Source organism: Drosophila suzukii, chromosome 3 (assembly GCF_043229965.1).
Source record: "Drosophila suzukii chromosome 3, CBGP_Dsuzu_IsoJpt1.0, whole genome shotgun sequence".
In the NCBI taxonomy this organism is placed as follows: Eukaryota; Metazoa; Arthropoda; class Insecta; order Diptera; family Drosophilidae; genus Drosophila; species Drosophila suzukii.
Genome location: NC_092082.1, coordinates 81,067,387 through 81,094,484, shown reverse-complemented (window position 1 = coordinate 81,094,484; position 27,098 = coordinate 81,067,387). Strand labels below are relative to the sequence as shown.

General features: G+C 42.0%; 3 protein-coding genes across 3 annotated transcripts; all 3 read left to right on the top strand.

The window, feature by feature from the left end:
* The first annotated feature begins 11,795 nt into the window (after nucleotides 1–11,795).
* On the top strand, nucleotides 11,796–12,310 carry LOC108007621 (uncharacterized). The gene is made up of 2 exons (XM_017071328.4): nucleotides 11,796–11,953; nucleotides 12,022–12,310. Exons 1-2 carry the CDS (start codon nucleotides 11,896–11,898, stop codon nucleotides 12,207–12,209), a joined length of 246 nt encoding a protein of 81 aa, XP_016926817.3. The 5' UTR covers nucleotides 11,796–11,895; the 3' UTR covers nucleotides 12,210–12,310.
* A 7,622-nt stretch (nucleotides 12,311–19,932) lies between these two features.
* Nucleotides 19,933–21,350, top strand: LOC108014753 (uncharacterized). Its single transcript, XM_017080936.4, has 3 exons — nucleotides 19,933–20,039; nucleotides 20,094–20,486; nucleotides 20,718–21,350. Exons 1-3 carry the CDS (start codon nucleotides 19,997–19,999, stop codon nucleotides 21,323–21,325), a joined length of 1,044 nt encoding a protein of 347 aa, XP_016936425.3. The 5' UTR covers nucleotides 19,933–19,996; the 3' UTR covers nucleotides 21,326–21,350.
* Nucleotides 21,351–24,709: 3,359 nt separating this feature from the next.
* Nucleotides 24,710–26,379, top strand: LOC108007613 (uncharacterized). Its single transcript, XM_036817690.3, has 3 exons — nucleotides 24,710–24,803; nucleotides 25,309–25,701; nucleotides 25,769–26,379. Exons 1-3 carry the CDS (start codon nucleotides 24,755–24,757, stop codon nucleotides 26,377–26,379), a joined length of 1,053 nt encoding a protein of 350 aa, XP_036673585.1. The 5' UTR covers nucleotides 24,710–24,754.
* The last annotated feature ends 719 nt before the right edge of the window (nucleotides 26,380–27,098 follow it).

The following is a 27,098-nucleotide window of genomic DNA, read 5'->3' as shown; positions in this document are numbered from 1 at the left end:
AAATATATACAAAGATTTTACACAGATACCGGCTTAACAATTTAACATTTTATGGAAGTTCAAGAATATATTTTAACGAACAGAATGGAATTATTTAAGTTTATACATAAATAAGATATTTTAAAAACTATTAATAGATATATTAGATTTTATCAAAACGGGTCTTTCAAAACTATACTTTAACAAACTGATTGAGTTTTAAAGTTTGTTATACATTATTTAAGACTGAACAACATTTTTATATAATATTAATAGTGACAGATATATCTGAAATTCTCGACTACTTTGTACCCAAAAATCGTACAAAATTCCTAAACTCAATCGGACTTGTACCATTGTGCAATGTTTAAGGAATTACCCACTCACCCAGTTTAAGATGCATTTGTGCACGTAGAATAGAAAGAACTGTCGAAAAAACAAAAGGAATCCGAGCCTTCGCTGCCGAATGTCTGCATGTCCCCGCGATGTTTTGTACGCCATCTTTTTAGCTGGCTGCAATAAAACATGCTCAACTATTTTGCATTTATTGCTGCAGTAGCTGAAAAGTCCTTTTGTCGTGAATAATTTATGAAAAACTAGGGAAAAATAGATGCACATTGTTTAGCCGGCCCGGGCATTGCATTGTCTCACTGTGCTCGCTAATAGCTCAAATATTCAGCTGCCAGAGCTTCTAATTTTCTCCACTCGGATCTCGGATCTCAAAGCTTTGTGCCAGAAAATGAAAAATTGAAAGTTTTCCCTGGCAAACTGCAGCTAATTTCATCTGCAAGTGGAACTGAAGCACCACGACTAGAGATAGATGCAAATGCTTATCGCGAAAAAGTTGAGGCAAGTATTCCATTGTGTCTTTGTGATCCAAATTCGAAACTGCTAAAGCATTTAAAACTACAGAAAAAGGGGGGCAAAACCCGCACAGATGGGGTAAATTTTTCGAAAACTGCTTCGGGGCGACGACTTCTATGCTAAAGTTTGGCAACTGTTTGTCGGATTAAACAAGCTATATTCCATCTCCTCCTTTTTTTGTGTATCCAAAAGCTTGCATGCGAGATAAAGGCCACTTATGAAGCATTCAAACACACATAACAAAACCCTCGAGGCAACCAGTTGGTGTAAGCAAAAAGTTAACAAGAGTCCCGGAATAACTGGAATCGGGCGATTGACCAAATGTTTTACCACTTTTGCGGAGAATGCCAATTAAATTCAAAACGATTGCCAGTCTCCTAATAATTTCGTCAATGAATTATGACAACAAATTGGTAGTTAGGTAGAGGGCTAAGAAAAACGACTGCGTGGCACATGGCACATAAATTCGAAGCCAAATTATATGGCGAGTGTAAATAGAAGGGGCGTTCTTCGGGGGGGGGGGCCTGAACTGAAATTTATGAGAGGCACTCAACCGAGTTTCAAAGGGTTTTCGTTTTCGACACACAAGCACACACACACAGCTTAAACAACTCGGCAGGCCAAGTCCTGAGACCTAAGGACTAAGGATGTGTGCCACGCCCCATTCGGGGCGGAAATCCGCAAATGTGCAAGTTAAATATTGAAAAGTATTTGTTGATTGTACGCAGTAAACGAACATTTTATTGTATTCAGGGCGCACTCAAAGCAAAAGGCAGCCCCAAAAAGTAGATTGGTATCCGGGAAAAGGGAGTTGGAAGTTGGGAAGCCCGGGTTCGAAAGCAGATTACCAAATCGTAGCAATGCCCCAGAGGCGCCGATGCTAAAAGGTAATGCACACACGTGTAGCTGCCAAAGGAACACGATCCCAGAAAACAAGGACCATCAGACTTTGGACATCCAACTTTGGACACTGGACATTCGACAATGAAGTGAGGACCAGCCCTCCAGCCTGCCTTCCAGCCTGCCGTTTTCCTTCTAATCGAATTTAAATATTCAAATGCTCCCAAGCTCCTTGGGAATCTCAAATGGAATGGCTGGAATTTTTGTAATTTAGCTTGCTTAGTGCCGATGCAGAAGCCGAGATATGCATATGAAAAATACACAAACTGATTGCATTTCATTTGCATCCTGCATTCATTTGCATTCGCATTGTTTGCCGCAAGAAAGCTGCTCTGCTCGCAAATAAATGACAACGTTTTTGATCCCGAGAACTGCACTTCCGCACACACCCAGAACTTCTGTCAAATGTAAAATATATAAATTTGTGCGTGCCATCCAGCTGCGCCTCGAGTAATTTGTCAGATTTGTTTGACATTTGTGGGGTTTTTGTGTGATTATGTCGGATGCGCTAACTTTGCCAAAAACCCATGTTAGTCTAATGAGAATAGTACACAGAAACAGCTGCACACTCAACAGCAATGAACTCTGAACAAGCAGTTGCATATAATGTTTACAGATATGTTAAAAACAATATGAGGCTTAGAAAATAATTTTAAATACTAAAAAATATTGAAGATAAATAAATTTTCCACCAAATAATATCCTATCATTTAAAATACTATTTGGAGAATATATAACCTATAAATGAAAGGAATATTTATATATTTACTTATATTTTTTTTCCCCCTACCTGTGCATTTGCGAAAAAAATATTCCGCATCGATGAAATCAACCAGTAAATCTGCTGAATGCATTTTTAAAAGGTAAAAATGTTGTATTCTGTGGGCGAAATAAAATGCAACAGCAACCGAAAGCCTTTTATAATTCTATCAAATTGAAATGCTGGCATTTTAATTGCTTACAAAAAATCTGCTTCATTTTTATTAAAATTTTAAAACAGAATCTATAATTTCAGCCCGAATATACCGAATATTTTTCCACCTTATTTTTTGGTTGGCCCCAAATAAAGTGGGCTTTTAACTGAACCTTCGGGTGAGTGACTGCTGCAAATCAGCGTCAATGGTTGGCCACAGTAGACACGTCTGTGAAAATCGCTCAGGAGATGACAGTTTGTGGCATGTGGGGAGTGTCACACATTTCGAGTGGCATATTGCACTGGCAGAAGGCATTTTTTCATTTTTTTTTTTTAATATGCCAGATCGCACAGTTGGATCCCCAGATTATCAAGGAGAAGGTGGAGGTGAGGAACTCGCTTTTACGGGCCAAAACTTCAGCACTTGACAGATCGAGAACACGGCAAACTTTCACACAGATAAGCTGAAAAGGACAGGGACAAACTTTCATGGCATAATTATCGCTATCTTCTGATTTTAGGGCCACTTAAAAACGTCGGAGGAATCGTTTGGCCAATCAAAGTGAATTGAATTCAGCTGCCGGCACAAGGATATTAAGCCGTGCTGAAAACTGAAGAGCCGAATGAAGAGCGATGGCCATGGCCAAGATAATCTGATGGCGGTCTTTCCTCTTTTGCGACGATAGCAATTACCCATTGGCTATTGGCCGTTTCCATTGGCAGCCGGGACACGTGTACCGATTAAACGCTATTGCCGCGGAGCATAAAGTATGCTAAAGTTGTTACCATCGAACATCCTCATCGACCTGGTACATTGTCTGTTGCTCAGTAGCATGAACTCATGCTACAGCGTTTTGTCGGCAGGTTTTTCGGTGAGTATTTTATGGCCACGTGGCGTATGCGCAATATTGCTCACTATATCAACGGAAAAAATATATAGTTAGTGCATTCAACAACAGGCAACAGCAACAAATGGCAGGCCATATATATTCAGGGGGAGGGGGGGTATAAAATAAATGTAGTGTGCGGGTGCAAAATGGAAACATGCCACCGACAATTTACCCCTGATTCCGTAATTCCCGGCGCCTTTAATGCACTTTACTGTACAACATGGCAGAAGTTTCATTAACTTGCTGCCGCTGCTGCTGTCCGATTCTTGAAAAATAAGCCAGACAAGCCAGTAGCAGCCATCGAAGTTCGGTTGGAACAAAAAGCCTTGTCTAACCAATCAACTGTGGCTAACTTTTGGCCACAGAACTTGAATTACACAGTGGAATGGGTGGGGATTGCCTCCCCCCCTCCCCAAGCAATGCGACACGAAGGAGCCAAGAAATAAGAGGAGAAAAGTCGGAGAAAATCGAGGGGGGAAAATGGGAAAATGGAAAAAAAATAGTCAACTGGCAGACACAAATGAGAAATCAAATAAATACTCAATCGAGCGTAAAGCATTCAAAGCGACAGCGTGCCAAAGAGCAAGAGCAGCAACAAATGGGCCATGCCATGTCGGGTTAAGCCCGGTCGATGGGCGAATGGCGACTGGCGAATGCCTGCCAATGGGTTAAGTGGGCGCTCCATGGTGGGGTTAAGTATCCGCCTTGTAGTGCGGTTCACCTTGGCGACGTGTGCATTTCGCACAAACTGCTAAGCGCATCAATCGAGCCATCAGCCATCTGCCTCCGCCCCTCAGCCAAAAACGCTTATGCAATTGTTTCCCATTTCCCGTTTACGACACAATACAAAGCATCTCAAGTGTTTATAGGAAGTCGAAACTTTCTGCGCTGGCAGAACGTGATCGGATTTTGTAATTCTTTAAACAGTGTGTAGCATTTTTGCCGAGATTTACGAGCCCGCTAGAAATTAAGCCACTGAACACAGCAGCTCGGGAGCAGCTTAACTAGCCCTGGGCAATGGGACGCGCAGGACTTGTATCCTGGGGGGTGCTTTAACTAATTTCCAATAAACAGCTCGAAAGTTTTTGTGCGACGCGCGTGCAGAACAGCGTAGAAAATTGCTCAGGACTCGCCCTAAATATATATATATATATATATATCTAAGTATCGCCTATATATGTCTCTGTTTTTTGTGTTTTTTTGTGGCACTGGCCCCAACAAGAGTATCCACTTATACACATGCCCCAGTGTGGGTGAGTATCTAAGCTCAGTGGCGCGTGTGTTTGCGTGCTTGAAATTCATTTAGAGGATTTATATGAAAGCATTGTCTTGCATATTTAATATAATTTACAATACCGAATGGGAACTGCTGCTCAGCTCATCCAGATCTGGAGACCAGGATCCCCAACAAAACAAGCTCGATGAGGACAATGTGAGACATGGAATACAATTTATTATACTAAACGTCAATTTGGTATATATCGACAATCGACTTTGCGTCGGCAAACAGCAAGCTACCAACAGCTCCTCCTTCTTTTCAGCCTTTCCGCCATATCGTGTATGCAAATGAGACCTAGACGATACCCTGCGATATGTGGGGTAGTATGGGTTTGGTAAAAAAATATACATACAAACAAGTTCTATGCTATATAGTATACCGTTTTTGCTCTACAGTGACCCTCCGGAAAACTTGGGGCACTAATTATAACGATTTTATAAAAATAACATTTTATAAATTACAACGTTACTAGAAATTCTTTATCAGAAAGTAGCAGCCATAAATTTTAATTTAAGAAAAAAGTCTTAGCTATGATATTCATCCTGTTAAGCTTGATACTGACTAAGTTCCTTTTTTCTCCCTACTAAGTATCCCCCTGTCGAAGCCCCTTTGCATTTGCATTCTAAATTATATATACAGTCGATGTATGTGGGTTTTATACCAACGGCTTATCTGCTTGTTTACAGCACAACAATTTTTTTGCATGTTTATTTTGCAAACAAGGCGATGCTAAGCAAAATCGGCGGCAAATTTCATTTGGCACTTGTTGAACGAACCTTGGCTTATGACATCGCACGCATATGGTTCCGGCCTGGCCAATTAACGATTCGTATATTTATAAATTATTCAAGTGAAATTGAAACGCCACTTACACCAAACCCAATTGGGGAGCTCGACAAATTAATTTCGGGCCATGTCATCCATTTGTATTTATAGGTTGGCTAATGACATGTCACGCATACGACAGGGTGGCCCGAGACAAGTTACTTATACGCCCCGTATGCCGCATATGATGCGGTTCCTAATTAAACGCGACTAACGGGGGGAACACAATTAAACCTCATTAAGCATTGCAGGACATTGGCATTCGAGGAGCTGTGGCTTTGATTGCCAGCAGCTACATACATACGTCAGAGACTCCTGGCCGCCAAATCGACACAACTGACACTGGCAGAAAGTTTTTGTCGGGAAGGGTCGGGGGAAATCATTAATTTATAAGTGCGACCGGAACTTTCTCTCTAACTCCAATGCAAAACCAATGAAAAGTGGAAACTTTTGCAATTTGCCGAATGCATTTTTGCAGCCAAACCCCGAGCCCGAAATCCGAAACTCGACGCTGTGGCGTTTTCGAACAATTGATCTCGATTCGCATCTTAATTCATTACTTAATAGAGTCAACGTCAGACTGACTGGCTGCCTGGTTGGCGGTTAGGGAGCAAAGTTTGCTCTGGTTTCGGCTTTCGTTGATTACATTTGAGATGCATGGCCAATGCAAATGGGGGAGCAGAAGGAGCAGATGGACCAGTTGAAGCTGGGAACCTGGAATAGGGATCCTGAAACTAAAAACTGAAAACTGAAAACCGGGAACAGGACGTGGATAACTTTGCATTGTGTCATTTGCATGCGGTTCTGTTGTATGCAAATTGCGAGTAATTGGTGTGAAACGTCTGCAATGAACGTGACCCCTGCTCAGCAGACACCGAGGAGTCCTCGGAGTCCTTGGAGTCCTTGGAGTCCTGCAGCCGAGCGATATGCATTCATTATTTATAAGCAAAATATCATAAAACTTAACAAGAGAACGAACAGCCAGCGGGTGGCACAACTATTGGGGTTACTACTGGCAACATTTTGTCACGTGTTTCGAGTTCCAGAATAAAATCAGAATCAGTCCATCTCGGCAGGGGGCAGGAGGTGTACAAGATGGATGTTTAGCAACAGCTGAAACTACAAGGGCGAGTCTCCAACTGCTGCTAAATCTGCGCTTGGCCCACGGGCCATGGCGAACTAATAAACTACATAGTTTACGCATTAAGTCCTGGCATAATTTCCTGGTAAACGCTCGAGAGCAAAACCGCTGAGTGGCAAAAGGCAACTGAACTGTCGTTGTCCTAGCAATCGGGTTTTTGAGGCAGGACACGAAATACGAAACAGCCCGAGGGATACAAGAAATAGCGAAAGCTTTCAAATGTACTAAACCAGCTAAGAGAAGGTTTAAGAGAGTTTCCAACAACCCTTGAAAGCTGCACTTACGATATTCGCCTCCAAAGGATAATGAAGGACTTCCCCCTCAGGAGTCCTTCCTTATGCATGCATGTAAAATGTTAAACCGAAATTGTTATTTGTGCAGTCCGCTTGTTTAGGCTACATGCAACTACAACTACAACGACAACGGCAACGACAGCAGTGCTAAACACGACTGCGAATTGTTGAACAGGCCTCGCAATTTCCATTTAACCAGCCAAGTTTCACATTAACCGAACGCTTGAGCTAATTGACTAGACAGCCAAACTGTAGTTGAAACAATTTTGTACCTGTTTTTGCAAAACCCTCGGCTTTTCCTCTTTTTTTTTCCCTTCCCTAATTAGCTGGGAAAACAGCAAAGGGGCGTGCCATGGTGGGCATATAAATTACGCCATCAACCCAATAAGTTTACACCTATCGAGAGTTCGTAATGGATTGCATTGCAAATTTGAGGTGCCTCTGCTGCCAATTCAAAAATGATTTATGCACACGCACTCTGCCCCCTGAAAACCCAAAACGCAAACGCTGCGTATACGTAACATATATATATTTTGGGGCATCCAGCTTCTGACCGAATATCTCGTACACCCCAAGTTAATTAATGTGCGGTCAACATAGGTTTTTGTGGCTTCCAGCTGCTTGGTGGAGAAGCAGGAGCTTCATCTCCTCATATATTTATGTTGCCATGTGTTTTGCATTATTGTGGCCAAACATGGTTGCTATAAGGCTGCGGGGTTCAACAACACACAGGGAGAAGGAAATGTCTGCGGCCAGTGCATATCATTTAATAAGAATTTTAATGCAGACACTCGGCCCGGCACAGTACACACATTCCAGCAGGAAATTGAATTCCTGCCTCATTTCATGATGAATTTATGTTGTGTGGTTAAATTAAATAAGACATTAAGTGCTGCATTATGGCCGAGCAGAGTGCATTCTGTTCCAGCTGGTTGGGCCAGGCAGGCTGCCAGGCTCACAATCAGTTTGTTTCCAGTATTAAGATTCCGGCTCGGTCTAAGCCAAATAACTTGCCAAGGCAAATAAGCATGCTGCCAGTCCTGGTGGTTGGGCCCTTCAATTTTAATTAGCATTCCAGGGCAGTTGGCTACGAACTCGGGCCCGTCTTATCCCAATCCCAGTCCCCCTCACTCGGGTCCACCGCCAGGTAATTAACAATAACAACTACGACACTCTGGTGACAAAGCCGCCAACCGAAAACATGACATAACAACAAGCCGCCAAGCTTATTTGCCTGGCAATGGTCGGTCAGCCCGAGTTGAAGTCAAAGTCCTTGGGCCCGTGTGGCTAATTAAAATGTATTGCTTTGTTGCTCTGTTTTGAATAGAATCTGAGTCCGAGTCCAGTGGGATGTATTAAGTTGGCATAGTGCCTTTAAAGATTCTCCCCGCACATAAAGGGGGAAGGTTTTTCGTGTTTTACATCAACAGCATCATTATTCAAGGAGTAGACATTTCGCCGAAAGTTCCCTGGTAGCGCTAACGATCTGCCAATGTCGAGCTGTAGATGAAGCTGAAACTGATGCGAAATCGAGCCGAACCGAACCGAGTTGAGCTAAGCTGCGACCATGCACCATTAACGATAACATCATCAAAGAAAATCCTTTACAACCATGTGTCACGTCAGAACGCACCGCCCACCCATCCCATCCCATCCACCCACTTGCCTTTCGAAGGACACACCCACATCCTCATGCTCGCAGGGAGAGGCGCAATAGAAGCCTACGCTTCCTGTCACAGGACAAAACGCACAGCAGCAAATTGGCAGCAACGACAGCAATTGCTACAAAAGGGACGACCACCCGAGTGGGCCCCGGTATCCGAGAATCTGAGTATCCCCGGTATCCCCAGTATCCCATCCCATCCCGTCCCAGTATCCCTGCTCCCGAACATCCGAGCATCCTTCGGCGCCGGAGACGCACGTCGCCAAAGCTCAACTGCACACACATCAAAAATAAACCATCAGGCCAAGGCTGGGAAAAAACCGACAACAAAAAACGACGACATATCAACATTAGTCAATGTCGTGTAAGGGAGTACCCGTGTCTAGGCCACCCAATCTCCCTATCTCCGCTCTACACACCCGGTTATCATCGAGTAAGGGGTATATTGCATTGGGGTAAATTTAGATTTCAAAGGGAAGATTATCCATTCTTAGGGTTTTTTTGTATCGCAGTTATTTTTTTTAGATCCCTGTTATAAATAAGCTTGGCTTATCATATGGAAAATAATAGCTTCATGTTTATTTTTCAGATCTAAAGAAAACAGAATGCAAATTATCTAAAAACATCATTCATTTGATCAGAACTCTCACAATAAGAACGTTATTATTATAAATACCTAAAAATAGAACAGAAAATAATGTATGGATCAAATAAATATCTTAAGTTCTTTTATAATAACCACTTTCTTTAGACTTTGCTCAACACTAGTTAAGTTCTGTTCTCTAAAAGGTATCCCTTAGTCGTAGCCCTTGGTAAAACCTTTTTTCTTTGTTTTTCGGGTGCGGGCTGCGCAGCTGTTTTGAATAATTGAGCTTCGCTCCGCTTGTGGATTTTGTAAAGTATGAAAAATATGCGTGTCTTACTTAGAGCCGCGCCAGAGGCCTAATGAAGTGCTCGGCCCCCAAAGGGCTGTCCCGCCCCAGCCAATAATTAAAACGTGTCGGGCAATTCCTCTCAATTTACACGCCTCTGGTTCCGTTTATCTATTTTTTTCCCCCTATTTTTTTTTCTTTTGGCTGCCACACAAGGTGGCATCGTTATGGCACTCGGGCTGTCTCCAATTCAAGCTGCCTGCTGGTGCGAATGGAATGCAATGGAAAGGATCGAGTGCACCCAAGATGGAGCTGCATTGGCACGAGCTTGTCATTTATCAGTGGGTCTGGGTATGCTCTTGAATTTCAATGCAGCTTATACAATTTGCCGTACTTTGCATAAAAGCAAATGCTTGCCACTCGTTGCCATCATCGAAACATTTTCAGAGCCCCTGCTTATGTGTGTTCCGATGTGCCGATGTTTGCTTAGTCGTGGAAATTTTAGTTTTTGGAAATTTGTAGGAGCACGCACCGTATTCTCGATTGGCAGGCAATGGGATTGAGAGGAACAGGATGGGCAGGATGAGCTGGAGGAGCAGGAGGAGCAGTCCCTCAATCCGCTGGCTCTTTTATTGACTTGCACTTTGTGGCGCTTTGCGGTATTGCGTGGCGCATACAAAATGGCCGCAAGACAATTCGCCAAAGGAAAGCGTCAGTTCCAGAAAAATAACAGAAAAACAAAACAACCGAAACAAAAAACAATTTTCACTTGCGGTTCGTCTTTGAGCGTATTTCACTTTTCGGTTTTCTTCTGTTTTCGCAACTCTTTTTGGGCTCCTTGTAACACTAGGGTATCGTCTTTGGCAGCTTACACTAGTCCACAAAACAGGATTTATTTGGGATTTAAGAGATTAAAGCTCAAGATTATGCTCAACAATTTTCTCTTCTTTCAGATTTTTAAAAATCGGTGTATTTTATATTCTGTTCATCAGTACCAGCAGTAAATCTCGATTACTCCAATTTCAATCTTATCGGTCGCTTTAAAAAATGTGTTGGCTTACATTTTTTTAAGAGTTTATCAACACTATAAAAATAATTTTATATTCTTAGATATTTTAGTATTTAGTAAACTTATTTGGTAAAATTTATTAAGGGCTTACCAAGAAAATTAAAGTGCCTTAGATATCTTTACCTTCTTTTGATAAACACTAATTCATGATTTTCAAGAGCTAAGTTATCATTTATTTTCTATGCACGAAATTCATGTTTAATTTGGCGTAGACAAGGAAATGGTTCTAGATCCATTGTTTTTTACTTGTTTTGTTCAATTAGCCTGGCACTTTTTGTTCCGACGTCCATTCAAAACTTGCAATCGCTTATTAAGCGACCTACGGGCCATGTGGCGTATGCGTAACGCAGACAGGGGAATGTGACACGTAACAGGTGATTTGACCTAGCCAAGCGAATGCAGACAATGGCAAAAAACCGATAACGATAACTTTATCCCAAGATCTTTTGACATGAGCAAACAAATAAAGAAGAAAGCACGCAACAGCCAAAGGAGCAAAAGGCGAATGAAATGGAAATGCTGTGGGGAAAAAACGTGGAAAAATACAAAGTGCTGTCATTCATTGTGCTCTGCTATTTGCCAAGGCAAGGCAGTTCCACTGACATTCTCCTGTCCCCCACTTTTGTTTTCCCCCCCCCCCCCTCAGGAAGGACAGCGACACCCACCCACAAGGACATATGGGTGTGTATGTGTGTGTTTGTCCAAGTCCAAGTCTTTGTGCGTGTGACGTTTTATCTCTGTCACTAAATTGACACTTTAGTTAATGGATTTTGTGTGTGTGAGTGTGCTATTTGTGGCGCTTACTTTTTATCTGTGCTCCTTGGATTTTGCCACTGTTGCTTGCTCCTTAACATATCAGAATCAGGAGAATCAGGAGCAGGAGCCCTCAAACAGGACACGCACTTGCCCGAAACGTTCAGTCGCAATCGCAAGTGTAAGTACTTTGAATAATAAGAATGCTCACTTTGATGGATGCGCAACAAATCTCTTTAGATTTATCAGCGGAACGATGACAACACTGCGGATGGTATGGTTGATATACCTCCAACCCCCAAAGGCCCCATGATCCCCCCACAACAATTGAGGGATTATTCACATGCTTGTATCACAGTAAAACGATTTGCCATGACTTACGTGTCACTTTAAGCACGCCACCCAGTGTATAAATATTTGTTAAGTATATGTGTCTAGATTTCGGTTAAACAAAATGCCTCGTCGTGTACTGAAAAACTATGAATTTGAACCAGCCCAACAGCAATGTCTGCGTAAGTTCCTCAAAATATTAGTTGTGTATACATATACAGTATATATAATATATGCATGCCATATGCAGGCAAGTCAAAATTGGATCCCAAAGGTAAATGTGGCGTTGCCATCAAGAAACAACCGAGGGAGCAACCTGTTGAGGAGGAGAATCCATTGCAGTTCCTAGAGCAAAAGGCCGATGCGGCACTCGTCGTGCATTGGACTCGTGCTGAAGGACGAACCTTTTCACCCATCAAGTTGTTGCCTCCCTGGTAGTAGTGTGTAATGTGCCCAAAATTTACGATTATCCAGGCGCTAGCAGAACTCAGGGTCAAATCAATAAAAATGCTCAGTATTTCCTAGCCATACAGAAAACACTTAAAATGTTGTCAAAAATTCCTAGAAATATTTTGCAATATGCTAGATATGATACAAAATATTTGCATATGTAGTAATACTATTATGCAAAATGATTACTAGAGTTTAAAGTAAATCACTAAATGAGCACTTAAAAATTGCTTAGCAATATGCAGATTGATATATAATCGATTTCCGTACTGCTTTTTTAATGAAAAAAACCAACAAAAACCCAACGAAATAAAATATTTCATGCTAAAAGAGGTTACCAACTTTGAAAAACTTTGAATGATTTCTATTCACATCATTCCAACAAACTTTTTCGAAATTATCATAGCTCAGGGAGTTTGATGATTGTAAAAGCTCTTGTGGGGACCGTACCGTATCGTAGAATCCGAGAACACACTTTAAGCTTACTTTCCGGATTTTCGAGGGGGCAATACAAGGCAGATCCTTGGCGTTGAGTTAAAAATAAATATAAAATATTTAATGCCCCCCGGCTTATGTGCTGGATTCCGATTCGACCTGGACCGCGTGCGATAAATACACATGTGTATATCTGTCACAGTGTGTCAAGTTTTAAATCGGCTTTCGGGTCACCCCGGCAGCTTCAATTTGACGCAATAATTTATATGTGATTTGGTCGCATTGCGGCGGCTTGTCAGGGCTCCAATTCGTTCGGGGGCAGGGATTTGTAAGTTCTGTTGACAAAATAAGCAAAATAATAAATTACAAAAGTTGTGGCACGCGCATCCGCCGGGATTTGGTTAATCGAATATGCACACAGTGGGGGGGGCTATGGGCTTCCGATTCCAATCACTTTTCCCAACCGACTCATCATCATCATCATCATTATGATCATTATTATTATTATCGTATGCAGGCCCTTGACACATTAATTGGCCCAAGTGCACGGCAAAGTTGAGGGGGCTCCTTTGGCAGTATTAAATAAATATATGGTCATGTGCTTTATGCAGCACCCAGGTGTGCTTCAAACTGGCCAAAGCCGAAGTGGTAAACTTTCCCTGAATGTGCCAGCACATGCAAGTTGCAAGTTGCCAGTTGCCAGTTGCAACATTCCCATCCATCCAGCCATCCAGCCACCCACCACTTGGGCACTGGGCGCGAACTTGGCCAAGCAAACTTTTCCTGTTCGGTTGTGGATCGCTTTAAAGCGACTCTATTTGTGCCAGTGGCAGACTAACCTCTCACACTTGAAGAAATATAGTTTTTTGAGTGAAGCAGATACTATGTGGCCAAAGTTAGGGTTAACTTGGAAAGGTAAGTCGTTGATTGGATGGAGACGGCATTATTGCATTATAAAGACAGCTTAATTTAATTGGTTCCCTCAACACATAGTCCTAAGAATATTTTAGCTATATCATAAAGTAGGTCAGAACATTATTATGGATTTATTAAACGATTTGTGGGGAATTTTTTCATTGAATTTTTAAGAAACTACTAAAATTTTGCTATGATCTAAGTGTTAAATATCGAATAATAAAGACCAGAAAATCTCTTTCATTTAAAATTTTTTCTGAAACAAGTGTAGAGCAAAATCTCTAAGTCAAAGTTAATTAACAGCTACCATTAAATACTAATTAAATAGTTTTTTTTGTATTTTTTATAAATACTCGTAGTCTAGATAAAAAATCAGAAAAAAAACCTATTAAAAGTGCCATAATCCTACTTTCTGAGTGCAGGATGCAGGCTGAAAGCGGGCTTTGGTCACCGGGTGCTCATTATGCCCATTGCCGAGGGTATCGCGCTAAGTGGCTCCTGCATTGGGAATGAAAACTAAATGAATGGCCGCTTTAAATGCCTTGAAGCCCAAAGGATTAAATGCTCGCTGCACACACAAAGGCGGCGGACTTTGCCACCGCATTGTGAAAACAACTCATTTATCATAAGCGCGCTGCAGTGGGATGATGATGAAATGGGGAAGGGGTTGAGAAGGGGTTTCAGAAGGGGTTTCCGAAGGGGGTTGAGAAGGGGATTTCAGGGGCTCAAGAGGACAGCGGACTGAGGCTTACTACAAAAGTAACTGACAACTGCAGATGAAATGTTGAAAGCGCGAACTGAACACACAGCGCAACAATTAATTGTCTCCGCATTCATTTGCCCTTCGCCAAGATGCCAGATGCTTTTCACGGGCGGAAGGGGAAGTGGCAGGGGCTCCAGCAGGGGTCAGGGGTCAGTGGGCAGGGGGCAGGGGGCAGGTGGTCCGTCGCCCGGTCACGGGTGCGCCAGATCGTCCGCCTGGCACGCAATAATCGCCCGGCATTTGCCCTTAATTAATGGTTGAGCGCAAAGTAATAAACGATATTTAAACAGAAATTGCTTTGTTTTTTCTGTTCTGCTTTTGTAATTGAAAGCAGACGTAATTCATATTTTATGCGGCTGTCATAAAACTTTAACAACTATTTTACCCAAAACAAATAAAAAACAAACAACAACGGCAGCCATTTTAATTAACTCAAAAGCTTGAGCATGCGATAAAGGCATTGGCCAATAATTACTTTCCTTTAATTAAAATATTATTAAATTTGATATGGGTGGTCAGCAAAAAAAAAGAAAACAACGCACTAGATTCGGGTAAGATAAATTATTTTAATGATGACAGACTACGACTCAGGGGTCTGTGCGTGCCATGACAAAAGCCAAGAAAAGTAGGACCAAGGATGGGTCACAGGTTATCAGTTAAAGGAAGGAAAGTGTGAAAAAAAATATGAAATATATTATATTGAATAATGAATATCTAATAAAGGTTTATTGGTTTAATATCCAATTTGTCATCCATTTTTTTTGTTGTGCTTTCAAAACTTATAACCCTTTACCTCAGACACCCATCAATCAGCGGAGCATTCACCCCATCACCTCAATTAATTCCGAAGTCCAGCTCTTTTCGACTTGCCGCAACATGACCAATCACTTTCACCAGCCGCAACGATCTAATTAATTTGTTGCAAAATAATTTATTAATTAGCATGTCAGTGTCAGAGATTTTCGGCCATGGCTTATCATTAAACAAAGGAAAAGCCACGCGGCAGATGGATATTTTATGCGGGGCGAGAGGTAAATAGGCAATTAATCTGGCTCAACTGCGGACAGGTGTGCGCGAAAAAGTTGCATAGGAAAACCAGGAAAAGCGGAAAAAAACTCAATGGCCAGTGTTTCTGTTTCTGTTTCAGTTTCGTCCGGACACCGAAGAAAATACAACAGGAGACCGGACTGGACAGTCAGACAGTCAGACAGGGAGAGTCCGGCGCAGATGGAGGACAGCCAGCGGGAAATTGAACGAGCAATTATTTATTAATTTAACAGACACGCAATGCACACGGAGTTATCTCGATGCGATTCCTGACATCCGTTCCGATTGCGAGCAATTCGAATTTTTGCATCGCACTGCAGTCGAATGTCAGGATGTCCAAGGATGCAGAATGCTGTTGCAAATGCAGCTGCAGATGCAGTGCGTGTGTGTGGCCATTAACCATTTATGATGTGCATGTCGACGGCGGGATTCCAGCTCCAGGCAGGATTCGCAGGACTCGAAGGACTCGCAGGACCCACCGTTGCACTGATTTCCCTGGCGAACTGGCAACCTGGCAACAGGACAACCCGTCCTCCTCTCTTTCACAGGACTTTCCGGCTGGGCTGCTTTAATTCAACAGCCCGGCTTAAGAATCATAAGACAATTAATCAATTGCCTCGATAAGTTGCCTTTAATTGGGCAGCTCTCGACGGAATCAAGTGATTTTTGTCACATCCCCTTAGAGGAAATCAATAAAGTGTTAATCAAATGTCAGTTGTCAGCTCTTAAGAGTTTAATAAAAACCAACCCTGTGTTTTTGGCTTTGGCCTACTTGTTCCAAATCGCCGGAAGGGCTTGGCATTTTGGCTGGGTTTTAGCAAATTGCAGGGAGGCATTTTTCCCAAAATGAAAACTAAAACGTCGCATTTTGCACACTCACATCTGCAGAGCTGCATTCGAGTCTCTGGGTCAGCAATTTGCCAAGTTTTCTGGCAAGTGAAAAGTGAAAGCCCTCAGTGTCTGTGTGTGTGTGTGCTTGCAACGGAAGTGGGTAAATAGTGCCAGGAGGAAATGTACAAATAAATATTTGCAAATGAAAATGAACAAGGAAATGGAAGCGCCATGTGGCAGCGACAAGCGCTAAAACGTTTTATATACGTATGTGTGTGTTGAGTGTCCGAAAGGATAATAAATGCGGCTGTTTTGGCCACACAACAATTTGCAGCAACCCTGATCCCAAAATACCTCAGAGAAAATTCTTTGAAAATTCGTGCATTGTTTCACTACTGCACAATGGGCGGAATTGTCGTTGGGTTTTGTTTTTTTTTTCTTGACACAATTTCAAATTAATTTTCGCTCGAAATACCTCAACTCCAATTCATGGAAAATTCACTTTCCCATTAATGTTATTCATTGATTCATGCTGTGCGAAAATAACAAAGGTAACCCTTTGACAAAAGCAGAATTTAAATGACCCCAGATTGATATTTTCAATACAAAAATTTAAAGGTAAGCTGATGTTTTTAAAATTCAAGCAGTTTATTATTATCAGTTCTTCTTTAGTACAAGCCATGAAATCCCCTAGGATGTCTGAGCCCCAAATCATGATTGAAAATTTAATGCCCGAGTTTAAAGCCAAAGATTATCGCCAGTGAATCAAATTAATTCGAGTGCAGAAATTCCAGATAAAAAAGGAGCAAAATATGTAAAGGCAAAAATGCTAACCAACTGAATTATTTTCAAATCATTCTAGGCAAAAGCAATTTGCATCTCAATTGGTGCTCAAAAATCGTGGGGCGGCGAAACGGGAGTGGATAGAATTTGTATGGGGGATGGGATACGGATGGGAGCAACAAAAAAATGCTGCCACAAAGCGGCAATCAGTAACAGTTATAGCGGAAAATAGCTATAATATGTATAGAGCCTGATATGAATATCTAGCCCAAAACAGGCAGAAAATTGCAAAAGTGCCTAAAAAGAGGAATCCACAGAGAAAGAGGGTCGCAGGCAGTTGCACACATGACTGAAATTAAAATAGCAATAGCAAAGGCCCAGTAGATGGGTATACGAGTATAGGGATACTGGGGGGCCAGTTAAAGGAGGACGCCCGGCAACCACACAAAAGCAATTTCGATCAGGCTCAAAGATAAGGAGCGGATTCGAGGAGCCGAGAGAGAGAGCCAACGCAGCACATCAGTTACAAAAATGTAGGCTACCCCTCAAGAACCCCCTTAAAACACCCCCTGGAAAACCCTAGGACCCCTTGAACCATCCCCACACCTCAACAAAGGACCCGTGAAAGCAAAGCAGATAAAGACGAGCCCAAAAAACGAGCAAGTATAAAGGACCCGAGTATCAGGCACACACAAGGATGCGCTGGAGGATTCGTGGTTTAGGCCTCTTTTTTTTATATTATTTTTCTTTCGTTTTTTTTTTTTGCGGCTGCTGTAGGTGCGCTAAAATTATGCAAATCATCGTAATACTTTCCCGGCGAAAGCAAAGCGGAAGGAAATTGTGTAAAAGCGGCAAGAGGCGACGGCTTCTTGTCTGTCTGCTGCTGGCAGCCTTTTTGGCAGGCTACAAAGCAAATAATTGCCCCAGAAATTGGGGCCATGCAAACTGTAATGTAATGGAGCCGTTTCGCTTTGAACGTTTCGCTCGTAGTCGCATGTGTAGTCCTAATGATGATATTTCCAAAAAAAAAAACCAACTCGGGAATCAAATAAAGCGGTTGGAAAACAGTAAAATGAAGTGAATTTCTTTGGCAAGTGTTTACTCAAGCGACCGCATTCGATGGGTGGGTAAATGCTTAAAGAGTTAAAGTTCTCGCGCAGTGGAGCATAAAGTGCAAACCCACCCAGAAAACCAGGATGCAGGATGGAGGATTCGGCCTGCCAGCTTCCTTGGTTTCCGCTTCCTGTGGTTTTCGGTCGAAAAATTTAATAAACGTCAAGCTGCGAGGCAACCGAGCGACGGACCAAACATTGCACCTGCCGTTGACCGCATTCGAGAATGTTAGTGAAAAGGTGGGACTCTGAAATGCATTCTTGTATGCCCAACCGTTCGTATACGTATTGTCCACACGAGAAGGCGGCGTTCGGGAAATATGCAATATAGCGTATACGACCCGTGACACATTTGGGACAGCAGCAGCTCGCCTCCTTGATCCCAGTGATATCTCAAGAAACTTCATAAGTCCCATCTCTGATTTATGGTCTTTAACTTGCTTAACTTGTAATCGCTCATATGTCTTTTCGGGCTGCCTTATAATTGCACTTCTAAACATGAACCATTTATAAATCTTAGACTTGCAAAACTTTTCCCATTTCCCCGATAATTTCGCGCAACATTAACGAGCTTATTAATCGTTGCCCACACACACACACAACGCGGAACAGGAACATCAAGCACGATTCACCATTTTGTTCCTGAAATGAAGGACGCCTGAAAGGACACACATTTCCCTCAGAACCACAGTGATGTGGGGTTGGGGTTAAGGTTTAGGTGGGGGTTAAGGCATTTTATTGGTCTCCCTGGCGTTTGGCATACCTTTTTTGAATAGCGCGACACATTAACTTAATAATTTAGTGGGTGTCGAGTGGGCTGTTATAAATATTTATAAGCGGTGGGCGATGGGTGATGGGCGTGGCCTGAGTGGGCCGTCGATGGCAGGACTAGATCTGCTGCTAAGAGCTACTCCAAACTATCCTGCCGTACAGGGATTCTCGGGGCTTCTCAGGCTCAATTGCGCGTAAAAGTCAAATGTCTTTGCCTCTCTTCCAAAAAGCTTCCTTGGCACTTGACACTTGGCTAACACACACCAACCTACGATGCCAATACACACACATATGCAGAGCATGCACGTTTTGGCATATCCATACACATAGCTCTCTAAGTCGGCGTTATATATGCGCATGTATTAGTTTTTGGCCGCCATTTCTGCATGCCGCACAAACGGAAAAGCTTACAGCCGTTAAGGGATTTAGCAGGCAAATATAAATTTATGAAATATTCGCCAAGGATGTGTGCGAGTGTTGTGTTATTGGGGGGATTGCCATTGCACCTTTCCGCAAACAAACCAGAAAGTCAGACCGTTTTGGCCATGTTATAGCCCAGCTTTACTACAAATACAATCTGCAGCCACAGCAAATGGACATTGGGACTATGGACACTGGCCACTGGCCACTGGACACATCGAACATGGACAAAATCAATGCTAAACCAAACCGAACTAATGTTATTTGTGGAACAAACAACGATAATGAAATCATGGGGCGCTGGGCAAATGGAAAGTGATTCGGTTGGCTCTGGTCAGGTTGTGGCATCGGGCCAATAACTAATTTCATTTACTCTGCCAGGCACATTTGCCATCGAACGGCAGCAGCATATGCACACAAAAGTTGACATTATCCACATGAGGCCCCTGTATATTCCGCACATTACCCGAACCTCAATCTGCAAGTAATTAAGGTGATTAATCCAGAACTTTAAAATGGTAACCTTGTGCTATCAATTCTTATGTAATAATACTTTTAATTTTGGGTCGCAGGTGTTAAATGCAATTGATAAAAATTCCACAATGAATTGCAATTATAATAAAACAGTTGTGCAAATGGTTCCTTAATCATATAAATAGACCTGTTATCCATCAGCTGTCGAGTTGAATCAAATTGAAATGTTGAGAATTCTGCTGCCGCTGCTGGCATTCTGTGCCTTGGGTAAAGAAAATATTTTTAAATATTTAAAGATTATTATAGATTTATTTCTTATAGCCCAGGCCCAGTGTCGATTCACCAGGGCTCAGGTGGAGGGCACCAATCGGATATTTATGATACGTCTTCAGAACCGCCAGCTATCACTTAAAAGGACAGCCAGTTCAGCGAATGGAGAAGTCCTGCAGATGTGGTGCAGTCCCCAGGACATTGTGGCCACCACCTGCCAGGCTGCTCGACCTCCAGCCTTCCGACCACCGTTACCCATGACCTGTCGAGCTGCTCCGGCAGCCCTGACCACGCCTGTTCAGGATCGCAACTGTCCGGCTACCATGTTCCGAGTGGGATACAATGTGGGCAACAACCAGTTCCTGGAGCTCTATCGCGCCTGCTTCGATACCAGAGCGGTAAGAGCGATTTTCGTGGACCATCAGGTGTACGCCAAGCCATTCTGTAAGTACATTTCTTTATTCATAAAAAATCTAGTTATATATTATCGCTATTATCATCAGTTAAATTTCAAAAAATGTTTAAGTTTTGTGTTAAAAGCTTCATTACGCGACTGAAAAAACCAAAGAAAATATATCGGGATTTTATTCCGACACATTAGTCGACACTTTATATGCAATCTTATCAATATAAGCTTATTACAATATTTAATCAATTCGTTTTTTAAATTTTTAGTTACAACCCGACCCTGTGTGCAGTTTACCTCCGATGGTGTGATTAGTGGAGCCGATGAAGCCAGTTATACAACTCGCAATATACACGCCACATTCCGAAGGCTGTTCGGTAACAATCAGAACTTTATACCCAACAACCGGGATGTGGTCATCAATCGTGGACATTTGGCAGCATCGGCTGACTTTTTCTTCGGTGACCAGTTGTGTGCCACCTTCAAGTACGTGAATGCAGTGCCGCAATTTAAAACCATCAACGATGGCAACTGGGAGACCATCGAGCGATGGGTTCGCAGCTCGGTGACTGGAAATCAGTTCGTGAATGTGCGCACAGGAGCCAGAGGAACCCTCTCTCTGCCCTCGAGCAGTGGGCCCAAGAACGTCTTCCTCAGCAACAATAAGAACCCAGTTCCTCTGTGGATGTACAAGATAGTTAGAAACTCCAATAACCAGGCCATCGTGGCCTTCCTGACCCTTAACAATATCTTCGCAGGAGCACGGCGGCCTGCAGCTCCTAACTTTTGTCAAGCTGTGAACTGCCCCATTGGATTGGCTAATACTGCACAGGCCGGTTATACCTTCTGTTGCAATCCCGCCACTTTTAGACCCTAATCGGAATTTAAAATAATAATAAAATCTTTTCAGCACTACTTATTAAAGAAATTTATTTAGAGTAATCCTTATGGTTTGTGTACATTATTTTAATTACTAGCCGAGGCGCGCACTAAGATTGCATAACTTTAGTAATTGTATCCCGATGTAGACGTGGGATACCTCTATGAGTTTGTGATCGAATTCTCTAATAATCTGCATTCAAATATTTCTTTTTAACTGGGGTCCAAATTTCAACCCATTTTCATGTTCGATTTTCCGTACTTCCAACGGCTTTCAAAAAGGGACCCAAAAATCAACTTCTAAGTTTCATAACTTTAGTAAATGTATCCCGATTTAGACGTGGGATACCTCGATGAGTTTGTGATCGAATTCTCTAATAATCTACATTCAAATATTTCCTTTTAACGAGGGTCCAAATTTCAACCCATTTTCATGTTCGATTTTTCCGTATTTCCAACGGCTTTCAAAAGGGGACCCAAAAATCAACTTCTAAACTTCATAACTTTAGTAATTGTAATCGGATTTAGTCGTGGGATACCTCTATGAGTTTGTGATCAAATTGTCTAATAATCTACATTCAAATATTTCTTTTTAACGGGGGTCCAAATTTCAGCCCATTTTCATGTTCGATTTTTCCGTATTTCCAACGGCATTCAAAAGGGGACCCAAAAATCAACTTCTGAATATCATAACTTGGCTAATTGTATCCCGATTTGGACGTGGGTTACCTCTATGAGTTTGTGATCGAATTATCTAATAAACTACATTCAAATATTTCTTTTTAACGAGGGTCCAAATTTCAACCCATTTTCATGTTCGATTTTTCCGTATTTCCAACGGCATTCAAAAGAGACCCAAAAATCAACTTCTGAATATCATAACTTGGCTAATTGTATCCCGATTTAGACGTGGGATACCTCTATGAGTTTGTGATCGAATTCCCTAATAAACTACATTTAAATATTTCTTTTTAACGAGGGTCCAAGTTTCAACCCATTTTCATGTTCGATTTTTCCGTATTTCCAACGGCATTCAAAAGGGGTCCCAAAAATCAACTTCTAAATTTCATAACTTTAGTAATTGTAATCGGATTTAGACATGGGATACCTCTATGAGTTTGTGATCGAATTCTCTAATAAACTTCATTCAAATATTTCTTTTTAACGAGGGTCCAAGTTTCAACCCAATTTCATGTTCGATTTTTCCGTATTTCCAACGGCATTCAAAAGGGGACCCAAAAATCAACTTCTGAATATCATAACTTGGCTAATTGTATCCCGATTTAGACGTGGGATACCTCTATGAGTTTGTGATCGAATTCTCTAATAATCTACATTCAAATATTTCTTTTTAACGAGGGTCCAAATATCAACCCATTTTCATGTTCGATTTTTTCCGTATTTCCAACGGCTTTCAAAAGGGGGCTGAAAACTCAACTTCTAAATTTCATAACTTTAGTAATTGTAATCGGATTTAGACGTGGGATACCTCTATGAATTTGTGATCGAATTCTCTAACACTTAACATTCAAATATATCTTTTTAACGAGGGTCCAATTTTTAACTGGTTTTTTTTGTTCGATTTTTTCGCATTTCCAATGGTTGGTTCTGAGACCCAAACAAATTCAGTGCAGTGCCATAAATATTAAAGCTACAGCACTCAATTCGGTACAACACATTCTTATTGCTGTGTAAGTATCCCCCAACTTGTATAACAAAATTTGCGTTCTATTTTATTAAGACCACAATATTCATTTCTGCAAAACCGCAAGGTATCCACCACTTAAGACAAATTAAAGTCAAATTAAATATGTTTTTATGTCTTTGTGATGCGAATCAATTTTCATAAATCGTAAAAGTTTGCGTGGCAGTTTAAAACGCATCCAAACTCTTCGAATTCATGGCTCATTCGGAATGGACTCCAGCCGTCAGTTTTAATGGTCATTCAGCGGCTTCTCATAAATTCAGACCACCCATTCCTCAGCCCCCCAACTTTTGGCCCATTTAAATTCAAGCTGCGATTGTGTAGATGCGAAGGCAAAATGCTTTTCAATGCGTGCGAGTGCAATAAAGGCCATGGCAATTGCTTGTGCTGCTGCCGGGGGTTGCGCCTAAAAGTAGACATTAAATAAATTATTCAGCAGGGCATGGCTGTGTAGCTTTTAAATACGCACGCCTGCGAAATTGTTTTGTGCGTGCGATGGAGCTGATGGATATCAACGGAACCAAGGGGATCGGACACTGGGAGCACATAAAAGTGCAGAATAAATTTAGCAACCCGGACATGCGTTGAACTGGGCTCTCATAAAACCTAACAGTTGTAATTGTGCTGTAAACACGCAACTCAATGGCATTGCGAATGGGCTGAGCACTTGCACCACCACCAAATCGGCCAACTATATATCCACCCAACCATCTACATCCTGACCATTTCTATGCATCCATCCTATTCATCCTGCAGTGCGGCACAATTTAATTTATGCCCCGTTTTGTGGCCGGCTTGTTGATTTTGCTGCTTTGCCCCTTTTATTTTTATTGACCATTACAATTCAACACAAGCAGCCAGACTCACACCAACCACACGATTTGAGTCACAAATTTTATATGGCATAATTTGGTTTCGCCCCTGTGAGCATGCATTAAAAGTGCCCAAATAGCGCCAAATTGCTCGTAAGCTGCGGAAATTGCGTTACGCCCACTCCAAAGTCCAAATCCAGCCAAATGGAATTCAGACAAAAGGCTAGCATACTTTACCGAGCATTAACCATTTCGCAACATGCACATTAAAATACTCAGCCACTTATACAACTCCCAAAAACATTTCGGCATGAACCATTTCAATTGCCAGACAATGACTGTCAGACGGATAAAACAAGGCCATTATTTAGCCTTTGTCTGGCTACGATTTCGTAAAAGTTGCACCTTGATTTTTAGCCACAAAAATCTATAGCCCAACCACAACACCTTCCTTGGCAGTCGAATAAAACTGCCATCTAGATACCACAATCCATATGCAACACTAATGGCCAGCTTTGCTCATCCATGCATAAACTGTATATATTTCCTTTTAAGCCAGTTACTGGAAAATCAACTGAATGGTTTTTGGAAAATAAATTTCATCAGCAGGCAAGAAAATATGTACAAATTACTACGCAAATTTTCAAGTGGAAAATATTCCCAGCTGCAGAGCCGCCCATCAAGTGCAAGGCACAATGAAAAGCCATAAACACTCTTTTCAAGCATTTAAGCCAAAAGGAAAATTGGGGAAATAAGTTTATGGCCAAAAATAGTCTGTTGTCTTGGGCTGAGAATTGCTGAATGAGAACACGTGTCTACGAGCTTGGCCGGAACAAAGGAGGCCGGCCAACTGAGCGGGCCTAAATGGTATTTAAGCACCAGTGGCACAGCCCATCGATCAACATACGCGATGGAAGCTCAACAACTGCTGCTGATCGTTGCCATCGGACTGGGACTGGGTAAGAGATAGTAAGAGCCACTAAAAACATATGGTGATATATAAAACGTAGCTTTTGTCTTAATTCATGCCCTGCTAAATGTATATGGAATATTTAGTAATGAGAAATCCCTCTATTATGCAGCAAATAAAAGGTTTGAACCTATCATATGTACAGGATTGCATTTAAGTCCACATTCAAAATTAGTCATATAAATTATTTAATTACTACATTTATTAGATAAACTTAAATTTGAATTTTGAAATTATTACCTCCCATTAAAATAAATAGTTCAATATTAATCGAAGTTTTTAGGAAAAGTTAGTAGTTATACTTATTAATTTTAAAATACAAAATATTGTAATATACAAACTATAATAATTAGTTTCGTTTTAATTAAGGTTAATCAACTTAACTTTAATATACAGAGCTACATGTTAAACCTCATTACTTCGAAGAGTTAAAATTAGGAATATTTTTTCGAAAGTCTATAAAGATTTGGTAAATAATTCCCTATGCTTTTTAGTGTTCCTATCCCAGGCGGACTGCCCGCTCTCCAGGGCCATGATCGAGGGCACCAATAGGATATTCACCAACCGCAATGCCGCCGGGCAATACGAACTGAAGCGTCTCCAGAGGGTTCGAACCAGCGAGGTGCTCCACATGTACTGCCAGGCGAACGATATTGTCCAGACGACCTGCCAGCAGAATACCAACTTCAGTAGGCCACTGCCTCTCCGGTGCCAAAGACCCATTGCTGCCACGGCAACGGTGGTCACCGATGCCTCCTGTCCAGCCACCATGTACTCCGTGGGCTACACTATCAACAATCGCCACCTGGAGCTCTACCGCGCCTGCTACGATCGCAATGGTGTTCGGGCAAGGTTTACCACACATTCCGTGTACCACAAGACCTTCTGTGAGTGATAGATAGTTTTACCTGTTGTTTTTATAAAATCTAACAAGTTGTTTCCTATCCCATACAGTCCCCCAACGTCCTTGTGCCGATTTCACCAGGGATGGTCTGCTCAGCGAGACCGATGTCCAAAGTTTCCTGCCCCGCAGCATTTTCCGCGCTTTCCGTACCATTTTTGGCAATACCCAGCGGTACATTCCCAACGAACGAGATGTGATCATCAATCGTGGACATCTGACCCCATCGGGTGACTATCTCTTTGGAGACCAGATGTGTGCCACCTTCAAGTATATAAACGTGGCGCCCATGTTCAAGAGTGTCAACGACAGGAATTGGGAGGCGGTGGAGAGATGGGTGCGAACCCGCATAAGTGCCGGTGGATTGCTGAGGATCAAGACTGGAACCAATGGTGAACTTACACTGCCGGACAATCGCAGTCGCCAGCGCCGAATTATCCTCGGTGCCGGAACCAAGAACATAATGCCCTTGTGGCTGTACAAAGTGGTTCGCACAGCCACCAATGGACCGCACAGCGTTTTCGTAACCCTCAACAACATCTTCGCCCGTGCCCGTCCCGCTGCCCCCACTTTCTGCACCAGTATTCCCTGCCCCATGACCCTGGAGAATGTGGCAGCCGCTGGCTACACCTACTGCTGCAATGCCACCACTTTCACACTTTAAGCAAGAATCAGGTCGGCATAATAAAAATATCACAAAGCAGCAATTTAAAATGATTGGTTCATCATTAAATTGATTTCAATATATATAAAGATTATAATATAATCACTATCACTGATTAGCTTCAATAAAATCGTTAGTCATACAAAGTTTTCTAAAAATAAAATATTTTAGTAGCTTGCTTTCATTCTAAATACTACAACTGAAAAATCCATAATTTCTATCAACACCACCTACCCCTCGACTGAGTCACGTAAACTCAAAGCCCCATCTGATGATGGAATCCGAGAAGCTCCTACTTAATGATGGCTCGCAACGAACGGTTTCAAGTGCGGAATCTTATTTTATTTCCCTCTGCTGCACCTTAGATTCAATTTTAGATAGGTTTTTATGAGTGCTGCTGACAAAATGCAAGCCACATAAAGTTCATTGGATGCAGCTTGAAAGGAACGGAAGGGCAACTCCTTTGTTATTAAACGTGCGCTGGCAAGGTAAACAAACCACCCGATGATATGCGCAGATAAGGCCGACTGAAAGGCACAGGCACCACCCTTCGGACCACCCTGAAAAGACCTGAGTGGGGGAACCAGCTGCTTATCACTGATGACCTGTGTAGCGCCTTGACGAATGTACAGATTTTTTTTTAACAAAAAAGATAAGAAGTACTCTCTTGCAATTGCACCATTGATTAGTCAGCTTGTTCAGAAGAACATTAACGAAAC

Excerpts from the sequence above, each read along its gene's own strand:
- LOC108007621 (XM_017071328.4), top strand. The coding sequence starts at position 11,896 with ATGCCTCGTCGTGTACTGAAAAACTATGAATTTGAACCAGCCCAACAG. Across the intron at positions 11,954-12,021 it reads AGCCCAACAGCAATGTCTGC|GCAAGTCAAAATTGGATCCC; the intron begins GTAAGTTCCTCA and ends TGCCATATGCAG.
- LOC108014753 (XM_017080936.4), top strand. The coding sequence starts at position 19,997 with ATGTTGAGAATTCTGCTGCCGCTGCTGGCATTCTGTGCCTTGG. Across the intron at positions 20,040-20,093 it reads GCTGGCATTCTGTGCCTTGG|CCCAGGCCCAGTGTCGATTC; the intron begins GTAAAGAAAATA and ends TATTTCTTATAG. Across the intron at positions 20,487-20,717 it reads GGTGTACGCCAAGCCATTCT|TTACAACCCGACCCTGTGTG; the intron begins GTAAGTACATTT and ends TTAAATTTTTAG.
- LOC108007613 (XM_036817690.3), top strand. The coding sequence starts at position 24,755 with ATGGAAGCTCAACAACTGCTGCTGATCGTTGCCATCGGACTGGGACTG. Across the intron at positions 24,804-25,308 it reads TGCCATCGGACTGGGACTGG|TGTTCCTATCCCAGGCGGAC; the intron begins GTAAGAGATAGT and ends TATGCTTTTTAG. Across the intron at positions 25,702-25,768 it reads CGTGTACCACAAGACCTTCT|TCCCCCAACGTCCTTGTGCC; the intron begins GTGAGTGATAGA and ends TATCCCATACAG.